The sequence below is a fragment of the Jaculus jaculus genome, chromosome 12 (genome assembly GCF_020740685.1).
Source record: "Jaculus jaculus isolate mJacJac1 chromosome 12, mJacJac1.mat.Y.cur, whole genome shotgun sequence".
Taxonomy (NCBI): Eukaryota; Metazoa; Chordata; class Mammalia; order Rodentia; family Dipodidae; genus Jaculus; species Jaculus jaculus.
In genome coordinates, this window is record NC_059113.1 from 67,414,731 (window position 1) to 67,427,929 (window position 13,199).

The 13,199-nt window shown below is 38.6% G+C and overlaps 1 protein-coding gene across 2 annotated transcripts in view; it reads right to left on the reverse strand.

Moving 5' to 3' along the window:
* Bbs7 (Bardet-Biedl syndrome 7) overlaps positions 1 to 13,199 on the reverse strand; it is a 75,629-nt gene that overhangs the window by 37,478 nt on the left and 24,952 nt on the right. For both annotated transcript variants that reach the window (XM_045131284.1, XM_045131283.1), the window contains exons 6-8: positions 7,851 to 7,923; positions 7,422 to 7,538; positions 5,757 to 5,887 (exon numbers count right to left, since the gene is read on the reverse strand). In XM_045131284.1, coding sequence (XP_044987219.1) covers positions 5,757 to 5,887; positions 7,422 to 7,538; positions 7,851 to 7,923 — 321 coding nt within the window. The remainder of the gene's footprint in view (positions 1 to 5,756; positions 5,888 to 7,421; positions 7,539 to 7,850; positions 7,924 to 13,199) is intronic.

Here is a 13,199-nt window from a genome sequence, read left to right on the forward strand (position 1 = left end):
ATATCTTGCATAAGACAAAACAGCAAGTTTAGTCTGGTATATGAATTTGAAGTTTTCCCCAGAGATTTTGTTGTTGTTGTTTTGTTTTGTTTTCAGGCAAAGTGACTGGGAGCTTACTCGGAAGCCCAGACACCCTTCTATCTCTGTCTACCAATTAATGGTACTATTGGTGTGAGCCATCATAAGTAGTTTTTCAGATCAACAAACTATGCAGCTCCCTATACATTTTAACATTAACTTCTAGATTTTCACTATAACTTTAAATAGTTACAAAGAATGCATTTTCAAGTTGTAAATATTACTTTAAAATAAAATTTTTTGTTACAACTTTTAATCATACCCAATGAATCTAAATATCAGAACAAATTTAAATATATGCCACTAATTTTTAAAATGGAGAAATAGAACTGGAGAGATAGCTAAGCAGTTAAGGTACCTGCCTGCAACGCCTAAGAACCCAGATTTGACTCTCCAGAATGCACATAAGCCAGATGCACATGGTGGCACATGCATCTGGAGTTCATTTGCTATAGCTGGAGGCCCTGGAGCACCCATTCATTCTCTCCCCCCTCCCTCCCTCCCTCCCTCTCTCTCTTGCTGGAGGCCCTGGCATACCCATTTTCTCTCTCTTTCTAATAAATAAACAAATAGTTTTTTTTAATGGAGAAATAAATCCCTTTTTAATACTTGAAATATGATACTTTGTGGTGGTTTGAATTTTATGTCCCCCATAAACTCATATGTGTTGAATGCTTGGTACCCAGCTGATGGCACTTGAGGAGGTGGAGCCTTGTTGGAGGAAGTGAATTGTTGGGTGTAGGTTTAGGGGTCCTATAGCCAGCTCTCCTTTGCTAGAGCCCAGCTCACTCTCCTGCTGCTGTTGTTCATCTGCTGTGGCAGGAAGTGATATCCAGCCTCTACTCTACCATCTTTCCCCTGCCATCATGATACTGCCCCTTGAGTCTGCTAGCCAAAATAAACAACTTTCCTCCCATCAGCTATTTTTGGTTGGGTGCTTTATCCCAGCAATGAGAAGGTAACTACAACACTGTTACTTTTTCTCTTTGAACTTAAAAAAAGATTATTTATTTATTTATTTATTTGCAAGCAGAGACAGAATGAGAGGGAATGGGCATGCCAGGGACTCTTGTCATTGCAAATAAATTTCCGACACATGTGCCACTTTGTGCATCTGGCTTTATGTGGGTACTGGGAATTGAACCCTGGACATAAGGCTTTGCAAGCAAGCACCTTAACCACTGAGCCATTTTTATGTTTATTCCACTCCCCTACATGCTTTTATCCTAATGTAATGTACTTAATATGTATCTTAACAAAATGTAATATACTCATATGGAATTTGTTTATATCTCTCTATAACCAAAAACAAAAATAAATAAACTGAAATTATCTTCCATGACACAAAGTGGCCATGTCACTCATGACCTCATAGTGGCTGATGCCACCTACACATGACCTGTGCAATAGGACAAGAAAATAGAACAGGAACTAGCTTAAAAAAGATTCAATGGAGGGGGAAGAAAGGAGAGGATAAAGGAGGGTGGTGGGAGAGGCTTATTATCATGGTATAATGTATATATGTATGGAGGTTGTCAAATTCTGTCATTATAATTAAAAGAACATTCTATTATTACAATTATTAGTATTATTTCTCTTATCAAGACAAATATAAAAGTAAAATTCTTTATGGAAGCTGTCAATAAAAAGTTTTTTTAAGTAAAATTCTGTAGGATATGTGTATTGTGAGATGAATGATACTTTATTTGTTACTGAATTATTAATGAATGTACTACAAACTAATATTGATAGAATGAGATTGACTTCAACATGAGTTCTACTGATTTTCATTTTCTCAGATTTAAGCCAGAAAAGCAGTTCCTATGTTATTAGAAAACAGAAGACATATCTGTGGATATAGGATGTCTTGGGCCAGATGTGGGTAAGCATAAAAATGCTATGTTATTACTGAGGTTTAGGGTAGAAGTTGAAGAAAAGACTTGAGGAAAGATTCTCAAGGGCTAGTAAGAAAAAGCAGATCATCAACAAAGTATAATTATATACTTTGTCTGAACTAGTACTTGAATCATCAGCAAGATAGCTTTTATACTAAGATGAATAAATTTGGATTAAATCTATATCAAATAAACTCAAATGTATAACAGTTTAACTTCAATATTGTCTCTTTAGCATATTTTGTGGAGTTTTATTATTTTTTTCAAAAGTTTATTTATTTCCATGTGAATATGTGTGTGTGGTGTGCACATGGATATATAGGCCTGCCAGGGCCTCTTGCCACTGAAGATGAATGCCAGATGTTTTCTCCACTTTCTGCATTTGGCTTATGTGGAGTGGCTGGGAACTTGAACCCAGACAGCAGACTTTGCAAGCAAATACCTTTAACCACTTAGCCATCTTCCCAGCCCAACTTTCTTCTTAAAACAGCCTCACAGTATACTCTCTGAGCTAGCATGGAGAAACTCTGGAACCGAACACAGCCAGTGCCAACTTAAGTGTCCAACCCCAATACATACTTACTCACAGGAGTAGCTTATCTCCAAGGCTGTATGTTAGTGATATAAAGGGGGTGGAAACTTACTCAAACTACACTGTTTAGAGGAAAGGAACTTTGAAAAATAATAAAGTCATTAAGGTAGAGCCCCATGATTAGATCCTGGGGTCTTCATAAGAAAGTACAAACACACGCATGACATATATCTGGCCATGTGACACTCTGTAATGAGAGGACTCTGTAAGCAAGAAAACCATCACCAAATTAAGCCCATAGTTCTTCCACCTTCAGAACCATAAGCCAAACATTTCTTTATAGGTATCCTATTCTCAGTGCTCTTATGATAGTAACCCAAAATAGACTAACATACCACTTTATGAAGAAGACTCTAAGTATACAAGGGAATAGCAATACACTATTCAGTCATAACAAGAATGAGCTCCTGTCTTTTATACATGAAACTAGAAACCACTTTGTTAAATGAAATAAATCAGGCACAGAAAGACAAGTACCAATGCTCTCACTTGTACATGGAATGTACAGTGTTGATCTCATAAAAGAGTAGAATGGTAGTTACTACAGCTGGGAAGAGTAGGAAAGAATAGAGAATGGAGAAAGGCTGGTCCATGAGTATTAAGTTAAGGTTAAAGTAAGAAGTTCTGGGATTTTAATTATAACAAGAGAAAAAAGCTCTTGCAATTGAATAGTAGACTATAGGTAGCAGTTATGTACCACGTAGCTCAAAAGGCTAGATGAAAGTAGTTGGAATGTTTTTACTATAAAGAATGATAAATGAGGGCTGGAGATGGCTTAGTGGTTAAGGCATTTCCCTGCAAAGCCAAAGGATTCCAGTTCTACTCTCCAGAACCATGTAAGCCAGATGCACAAAGGGGCACATACATCTGGAGTTCATTTGCAGTGACTGGAGGCCCTGGCATGCCCATTCTCTCTCTCTGTCTCTTTCTCTCTCTCAAATAAATAAATGATAAATGAAGGCTGGTGATATGGCTCAGCAGTTAAAGGCGCTTGCTTGCATAGTCTGGTGGCTCAAATTCTATACCCCAGTACCCATGTAAAGCCAGATGCACAAAGTTGCACATGCAGCTGGAGTTCATCTGCAGCAGCAAGAGTTACTGATATACCCATCCTTTCTCTCTCTCTCTCCTCACAAATAAAAATGAAAAAAAAAAATAAAAAGTCACACACTTTTAGTCCCAGTACTGGGAGGTTCAGGTAGGAGGATTGTTATGAATTTGAGGCTAGCCTGGGCTACAGATTGAGATCCTGCCTCAAAAAACAAAAAAATGAGTGAAATATGTTTAACCTCATTTGAACATTGTATACTGTATACATGTATCAAACATCACATAGCTCATTCACATGTACAATTTTCTTTTTCTTTTTGCTGATTTTTTCCTTTTCTTTCTTTCCTTCCTTCTTTTTCTCTTCTTCCTTTCTTTTTTTTTTTTTTGGCTTTTTCTCACCTAGGCTGCTTTGGTGTGGTTCCTATGCTGCCATCTTTTTTTTTTTTTTTTTTTTTTTGGTTTTTTCGAGGCAGGGTCTCACTCTGGCTCAGGCTGACCTGGAATTCACTATGTAGTCTCAGGGTGGCCTCGAACTCACGGCGATCCTCCTACCTCTGCCTCCCGAGTGCTGGGATTAAAGGCGTGCGCCACCACGCCCGGCTTCTATGCTGCCATCTTAACCAAAGTCTCCATATGTACAATTTTCTGTAAGTTTTGTGTGTGTGTGTGAATGGGTGTGCCAGAGGCTCTTTCTGCTGCAAATGAATGCCAGTCTGGCCTTATGTGAGTGGCTGGAGAATTGAACCCAGGCTGGCAGGCTTCCCAAATGTCTTTAAAGCTAAGCCATTATTCCAGGCCCCTCATATGTAGTCTTCCATATATCAGAAAAATAACTTAATAACATAAAAACACAGGGCTAAAGAAATGGCTTAGTGGTTAAGGTGCTTGCCTGCAAAGCCTAAGGACCCAGTTTCGAGTCCCCAGGACCCACATAAGCCTGATGCACAAGGTAGTACATGCATCTAGAGTTCGTTTGCCCTGGCTAGAAGCCCTGGTTCATTCACTCTCTATCTGCCTTTCTCTCTCTCAAAATAAATAAAAATATTAAAAAAAAAATAAAAGACTCAATTTATGCCAGAATGCATGTTTATTGTGATGCTTTACCTTGGTTTAGAGGCTTCATTGTGTTTCTAAAGTAAAATTATTACCTAGTATGTTTTCTTTCATAGCTGGTCCTTTACTGTCTGAAACTGTTATTTATGTCTCTTGCTTAGAGGTATTTCTTATAGTGTCCTAACAATATCAAGTTTATGCATACACTCTCACTACCTTAAAATAATGATCTCACTTATAATACCCAAATGTGTAAATGCTACTTCTATAAGGTACTGTTATGCATTATAAAAACTAAGGCAAGCTGGGCATGGTGGCACACGCCTTTAAGCCTTTAATCTCAGTACTTGGGAGACAGAAGTAGGAGGATCGCTTTGAGTTCAAGGCTACCCTGAGACTACACAATGAATTCCACATTAATCTGAGCTACAGTAAGACCCTACCTCAGAAAACAAAACAAAACAAAAAAACCTAAGGCAAAATATTTAATATTTTTAAAATTTAAGAGCTATACTGCAAAAGTAATTTATTATCCACCTTATGGGCAGCCTAGATAGGATTTTGAGAACACCAGAAGAGCAATATTTAATCTATCTATCTATCTACCTGGCTAACTAACTGTTGATACTGGGGGAGGGAGAGGGTGAACCTAGGGCTTAATGCCATACTATAGAAAAGCACTCTATACCCCAGTCCTCAGTCCTCTTTTGCTTTTAGTTTTGATATAGGGTTCTACTAAATTACCCAGGCTGCCCTAGAACTGTATCATAAGCAAACCTTGGATTTGTGATCCCTTTGCCTCAGCCACTTGAGTGGAACCTGGAGGCCTCACCACCAGGTCTGGATACAATTGCAATATTTAAAAAGCACAAAGACTTTTACTATATTTTCATTTACTAAAATTCAAACCATCAGCCATCTCTATAATAACTTGACAAACATTAGGTCTTGTGTTTTGTTTTTTTGGTTTTTGTTTTCTTTGTTTGTTGTGCTGGGGATGGAACCTAGTGCCTTATACATGCTTGGCAAATGAACCACCACGGAGCTGCCATCCTGAGCCCAAACAAAGTTTTTCTAAATTAACTTACCTGATCAAATCGTATGACAGGCTCATTTGCATTATCAAAACTATATACCTCCACCATTCCATCATCTCTTCCAACAAGGAAATCTTTAACCCCATCACCCACAATATCAAAGCTGTCCATGCACAGGATACCTGGGCCGGGTGGGGAGAAGTAATAAGTGAGAAAACTGATAGCTGCAGTTAAGTACATATTATATACAAAAGAAAACGTTACACAGTAGCTTAGAATCAGGAGGAAAAAAGAGCAACTTTGTATGCAAGCAGATGCTTTTCTCTTTTCCATCCACATTCATCTCTATCCACCACTTGGTTTTGCCTTCTACGTGACAATGACCCCACATTTAAAACTCTTCAGCTTTGGTTGAACATAGAGCTCCAGACTCGTATGTTCAATTTGGTGTCTTCCTGTATACATCAGAACCTCAAACTTCTCATAACCCAAACAAAATTCCTTATTATCTTTATACCATACTCCATCAATACCACTCCATTGCATTATCCTCTATTGTAAGTTTATACCAACAACTTGCACAGGTGAAAAAGTCTAGATTTCATCTTTGATTCCTTTCTTCTCACTACCCATATCAAATTTACTAGTAAAATGTATCTGTCCTGCCTCCACAATATATACTGAATTGCTTTCCAGCTAGAACTAGGCTGGAATAGGATAGTTTGGACTATGACAAATCTTATTAACTATGACTACAGATTCTAAGTGGGCTCCATGTTTCCAATTTTGACTTCCTTGATCCAAAATCCATTTACCAAACAACATATTTTGCTCTTTTTAGTGAATTAGAGCATGTCCCCTGATACAATTCTCCAAAGACTTCCCATTGCACTTTAGTTAAAATTAAAGCTCTTCTAAGGACCTACACAGCTTGGCTCTACCACACTTCTCTGACTTCACCTCACTCAATCACATTGGTCCTCCTACCATTCCTCAATGTATCAAGTTACTCAAATCCTCAAATCCTGCATTCTTTTCTACTCCTGGAACACTGTTTTTCCCTAAATTTTCATATCTCTTTTTTCTTGCCAGGCCTCAGCTACCCAGTGAATCCCAGGTCAGCTTAAAATAGAGAGAAAGACTCTACCTTAAAAAAAAAAAAAAAAAACTTGTTCAGGAAATAAATGACTATATGAATAAATATTCTATATATATAAATAGCTATCTCACTACCTACTAAGTAGGGTATAAATTCTAAACAATGGAATGTTCAACTATAAAATTCTATCCCAAATTAGTAGTAACATTTCTTCAAGTAATGTCTACAGTATAATACACCTTATAAATAAGTAGTTGATAAATCAGAAGTGGTTCTATGAATTGTTAAGTCTGATATACAACATAAGTGAAAAACGAGGGGCTGGATAAATGGCTCAGTGGTTAAAGGCACTTGCTTTCAAAGCCTGATAGCCTCAGTTTGATTCCCCACTATTCACATAAAATCAGATGCACAAAGTATCATGTGTGATTGCAGGTCGTTTGCAGTAGTAGGAGGCCCTGGCACAACCATACTTACTTTCTCTGTGTCTCATTCTGTTTCTCTCATATATTTATATGATAAAAATATTGAGAAAAAGGACTATCTTTTAAAAATGTATTACATAATCTATGTTACTAAATACTGAAATTTTAGAATGTTAGCTGCATCAAGCATACCTCCCCTTTTTCTGTCATTTCGAATTTCCCATTTATGTACTGGTTTAGATGTTGTAATCTGAATAAGCCCAAGCTTCCCATCTGATGTTCCAAACAAAAGGTCTTCTCCCGAGTCACCTAGTTAAAATTAAAGTGAACATATGAACAGTATCTGTTTAAAATATTTTCATGTAAAAATCTCACTTGCTGTTACACAAATATAAAAAATTCAATTTTGGGAAATTGTTACATAGTCACAAATTTGTACAGCCATCAGAGGAAAGCCTATGTCTCCCCACCACTTAAGTCTCAAGATGAAGAAGTTCAGTAGCTCATAACTGTGAGCATGCAAGCATCTCAATTTGAGTATGTTCTGTTGACAAGCTCCTTTTTATCACTTAATATTTTTTGTAGATACACAGTTGACAGTGAAAACTGAAGTCTGATTACCACCATCTCCATTGTGTAGGGCCAAGATAGTAGGTGGACCAGGGACTTCAATTTCATACATCACATCAGATCCCTAAAGGAGAATAAGAATTTAAGAGCTGAAACAAAACAAAAAATTTAAGATGACATTCACAGATAACATCAATATTAAAATATAGCACTCTTAGCATTTAGAATAATACTGCTGAAACAATAGGTCAGAAATATCAACTTGTACTTGTTAATAATTTTGAACATATTAACACATTTAAAAACAAATATGTAAGAATATAAAAATGTAAATGTCGCCGGGTTTAGTGGCACACACCTTTAATCTCAGCACTCAGGAGGCAGAGGTAGGAGGATCACCATAAATTCAAGGCCATCCTAAGACTACATAGTGAATTCCAGGTCAGCCTAGGCTACAGTGAGACCCTACCATGAAAAACTAAACTATATACAAATGTCAAGGAGTTTTAATTTCTTTATATGTTTATTTGAGAGAGAGAGAAAGAGAAAATGGATGGGCACACCAGGGCTTCTTACCACTACAAATGAACTCCAAACACATGTGCCATTTTGTGTATTTGGCTTCACATGGGTACTGGGGAATTGAACCTAGGCCAACAGGTTTTGCAAGCAAGCACCTTTAACCACTGAGCCATCTTTCCAGCCTGAGTTCTAATTTTTATTAAAATTAAAATTTTATTAAAATTTAAGATGTTGTTTGCTTAAAAACTTGGCATTGGTAAATTCCTTTCAAAATGCCCCAGGAACAAGTTGTTCTGTTCTCTAGTGCTAACTAGAGGGTTTCATTTAGAATACATTCAAAAATTTGAGTAAATTCGAAGTTACTTCCTAATGAAAATTCTAGCTTTTCTTTTTGGCAATCCCCAAACACACTCCAGTTAGAAGCAGAATCACCTATTTACACAGGAAAACAAAGGTTGGGGGGATGGCTCAATGGTCACAGAAAGTTGCTTGCAAAGACTGTCTGCCAGGGTTCAATTCCTCAGTGCCCAGAGAAAACCAGATGCACAAAGTGGCAAATGTGTCTGGAGTACACAGGGGCAAGAAGCCCTGGTGTACTCATCTTTCCCCTACCCCCACTCTCTCTCTCAAATAAATTTAAATTTTTTTTTAAAAAGTCAAGATCTTTTACTTGTTATTTTTTATCCATTTTGCTACTTATAGCACAACTTAAAATAGTCATAGCAGGGTTGAAGATATAGCTCAGCGGTTAAAGGTACTGTTTACAAAACCTTCCAGCCTGGATTCAATACCCCAGTATCTCACATAGCCAGATGCACAAAGGGGCAAATGCATCTAGAGGTTGTTTGCAGTGGCAAGAGACCCTGGCAATCCCACTCCTCCCACCCCACCTCTCCTCACAAATAAATATATTTTAGAAAATCACTAGAAAGTATATCACATCAATTTTGTTTAAAAAAATTTAACATATTTTTACCTCTTATTGGTCATTTTACAGGTATCATATTAAAAAAAAAAAACAACTAAATTGTCCAAGAGGCATGCCCATGGAAATGGACTGCCCTTAAAGGCAGATGGGAATAAAGGACCAGTGACAATGGAAGGAGAGTTCATCAGCTCCTTACTCTCCACAAATCCCTTGTGATACTTTATAAAATTTTTATTTATTTGTTTATTTGAGAGAGAGTGAGAGAGAGAATGGGTGCACCAGGGCCTCCAGCCACTGCAAAAGAAATCCAGATGTGTGCACCCCCTTATGCATCTGGTAATGTGGGTCCTGGGGAATCAAGCCTGGGTCCTTTGGCTTTGCAGGCAAACACCCTAACCACTAGGCCATCCCTCCAGCCCTAATACATTTAAAAAAAATTTTACTTTAGTTATTTGAGAGAGGCAAGGGGGCTAGAGAGAATGGGCACACCAGGGCCTCAAGCCACTGCAAATGAACTCTAGATGCAAAGCGCCTCCTTGTGCATCTGGCTTTACATGGATACTGGGGAATTGAACCTGAGTCCTTTGGCTTTGCAGGCAAGTGCCTTAACCACTCATCCATCTCCAGCCCCTTTGTGATACTTTTTAACCGTAAGATAATGGATCTTGGGGGGAGATGAATCAGAGGTTAAAGGCACTTGTCTGCAAAGCCACATGGCCTGGGTTCAATTCTCCAGTACCCATCTAGAGCCAGGTATACAAAGTTGTGTATGCATCTGAAGTTCTTTTGCAGGGACAAAGATGCCCTGGTACACCCATTCTCTCTCATTCTCCCTGTGCAAATAAAATTTTAAAAAATTAATAAAGATTACAGGGCTGGAGAGATGGTTTAGTAGTTAAGATACTTGCCTTCAAAGCCCAAGGACCCAGGTTTGACTCCCCAGAACCCATGTAAGCCAGATGTACCAGGTGAGACACAACAATGCAAGGCTGCACATGTGCACAAGGTGACACATGTGTCTGGAGTACATCTGCAGTGGCTATGTCTCTGGTGCACCAATTCTCTCTCTCTCACACACTCTCACTTTCTTTTATAAATTTTTTTTTAAAAAGATTATGGATCTTTTCTTATAAAACAGAGAATCATAGCATTCAAGTGGCTCAATGTCTAGTTGCCTAGCCTACCACTGGTAAAGTTTATTTCCTAGAACATTCAATACTAGAAAATACAGGCTAAGAGAAAAATTAATCAATCATAACTCTAAAATAAACTGTAGGGTAATGAGAAGGAAGGAGCCACCAAATTAGTGGGTTTTTCCTGCAGTAGAGGAGCTAACATCAAGAATGGCTATCTGGCTATGGAATTCCAGGGTGAGATTACCTGTGGAAGCAGGGAATTCATAGCTCAACCTCATCAACTGAACCACATATTATCAGTCTAACTTCCCAATCCCATTAATCTACCAGTTACTTGCTATTTAACCTTCAAGGGTCCTAGAGTGTGCGTGAGAGAGACAGTTTTACTAAAAGCCATTCTCAAGAAGACATTGTGGTAACTATGGTCATTAATAATAGTGATCTGAACTAGCTGTTCTTGCCAGCCATGTGTTTTTTTTAACTTGAAATATAAGGATAACAAGATGGTTTTACCCTCTATTGCTCATTTATTTAACCAACAAATATTTACTGAGGTACTTTATGTCATAAATACTAAACACTAACCACTTTAGCCTATCTAATTTCTTCCCTTAGTTTGAATTGTTAAACCAGGCATGGTGGTGCATGTCATTAATCCCAGCACTGGGGTGGTGGGGGGGGAGCCAGAGATAAGAGAATCCCTTGAGTTAGAGGCCACCCTGAGGCTACATGGTGAATTCCAGGTCAGCCTGGACTAGAGTGAGACCCTACCTTATAAAAAACAAAAACAAGCAAACAAAAAAAGTTTAATTTGAATTGTTGGGGAAGAGAAGAGTGAGAAGAGGAAAAAAAAAACAAAACAGGAGGAAATGCTGGCAATAGTCTTCTGTAGTAAAATACTCTCATTTCACTAGAGGCAGAAGACATCCTTTCTCCTTTATATATATATCTCTAAAAATTTTTGATCCCATGAGCATGGATAATGAATGGTGCAGAGAGAAGCCATATATTGTTATTAGAAAAATTTCACACAATAGCTAGGAAATGGAATCAGCATAGATGTCCATCAACTGATAAGCAAATAATGAAGATGTGGCACATTTACACAATGGAGTTCTACTCAGCAATAAAGAAAAATGAGGTTATGAAACTTGTAAGAAAATGGATGGATCTGGAAAGCCAAACATCACACGTTCTCTGTCATATGTGGACCCTAGCTACAAATGATTGGACTTCTTTGTGAGTAGGAATAAAATTCAGTAGCAGAGGCCAGTAAGCTAGAAAGGGGATATAAAGGGAATAGAAAGGAAGGGAGGGAGGACTTAATAGTATGGTATTATATATATGTAAGTAGAAGAACAGATTAATGGGGTTGAAAATGCCTAAATGAGGTCAGGGAAAAGATTCAGTAAAGGAAAGATAGAGGGAAGGCTAATCAAAATCTAAGGTAGCTGGGTGTGGTGGTGCACACCTTTAATCCTAGCACTTGGGAGATAGAGGTAAGAGGACTGCGGTGAGTTCGAGGCCACCCTGAGACTCCATAGTGAATTCCAGGCCATCCTGGGCTAGAGTGAAACCCTACCTTGAAAAACCAAACCAAACCAAAACAAAACAAAAACCCAAAAAACAAACAAAAAAATCTAAGAGGATATAAATAAGTCATACGGATACCTACGTTTTTGAACAAGGGAACAATCAGAAAACATAGACTGTTACTAGAAAATTGTCTGTGCCAGAGATGTGATGCCTTCCAGTGAGTTGTTGGCCAGAGAGGTCCCTCATACCCACAAAACATTACAGGCCATTGCTGAAGCCCCCAGTTTCCTACCAGGAATAGATGGTAAGACCCTATTGGTAAAGACTACATACTTGGGCTGCATGGTCACTGAGAAATCCTGCTGGAGCTAAGCTGAAAACCTCCTTCATATAGACCAGCTGACAGAAAGCTGGAAGAAGCCATTCTGCATGCAGTTCAATGGGAGAAAGAGAAATCATCAGTGAAGGTACTCAACAGTGGACACTGCAAGCCTTATATTTGACCAGCCAGGCCAAATGAGCCAACGGTTCCAATAGTGGCATGTCTGTTATGGGGAAACTAACCACTCTCTAATTGGACTACAGATCTGCTCCATGGGAGGGAATACATCCCTGATTCTGAAAACCTACAACAGGGGTAGTCATGAGCCCTAGGGGTGTAATGTCTGCTGCTGTCTGGCTAAATGTATATAGTATGCTCACCAAACTGCCCAGTAAGTACTTCTCTTAATGTTCACACTCTTATGTTAATGCTACTCTCACTTTTTGTTAGAGAACCTTCTCTTTTCAGATGGTAATGACCTTGGGATGACTCAAAAGGCACCATGGTGCTGAGATGTGACAGAGGAGTGCTCAGCACTGAAATATCTCTATGACACCTTCCAAGGCTCAGGGTCCACTGCGGAAGAGGTGGCAAGAAGAATGTAAGAGCCAAAGGAAAGGTAAAACTCCTTACAATGTGCTCCTCCATAAACAAAATGGCCTGGATATCCATGACCTCACAGGGCCTGACACAATCTACACAAGACCATCATAACAGGAGGAAAAGATCATGACATCAAAATAAAAGAGAGTCTGGTGCCAGGCGTGGTGGCGCACGCCTTTAATCCCAGCACTCAGGAGGCAGAGGTAGGAGGATCGCCGTGAGTTCAAGGCCACCCTGAGACTACAGAGTTAATTCCAGGTCAGCCTGGACCATAGTGAGACCCTACCTCGAAAAACCAAAAAAAAAAAAAAAAAAGTCTGATTGGGGGGGTATAATGAAGAATGGGGTTTCAA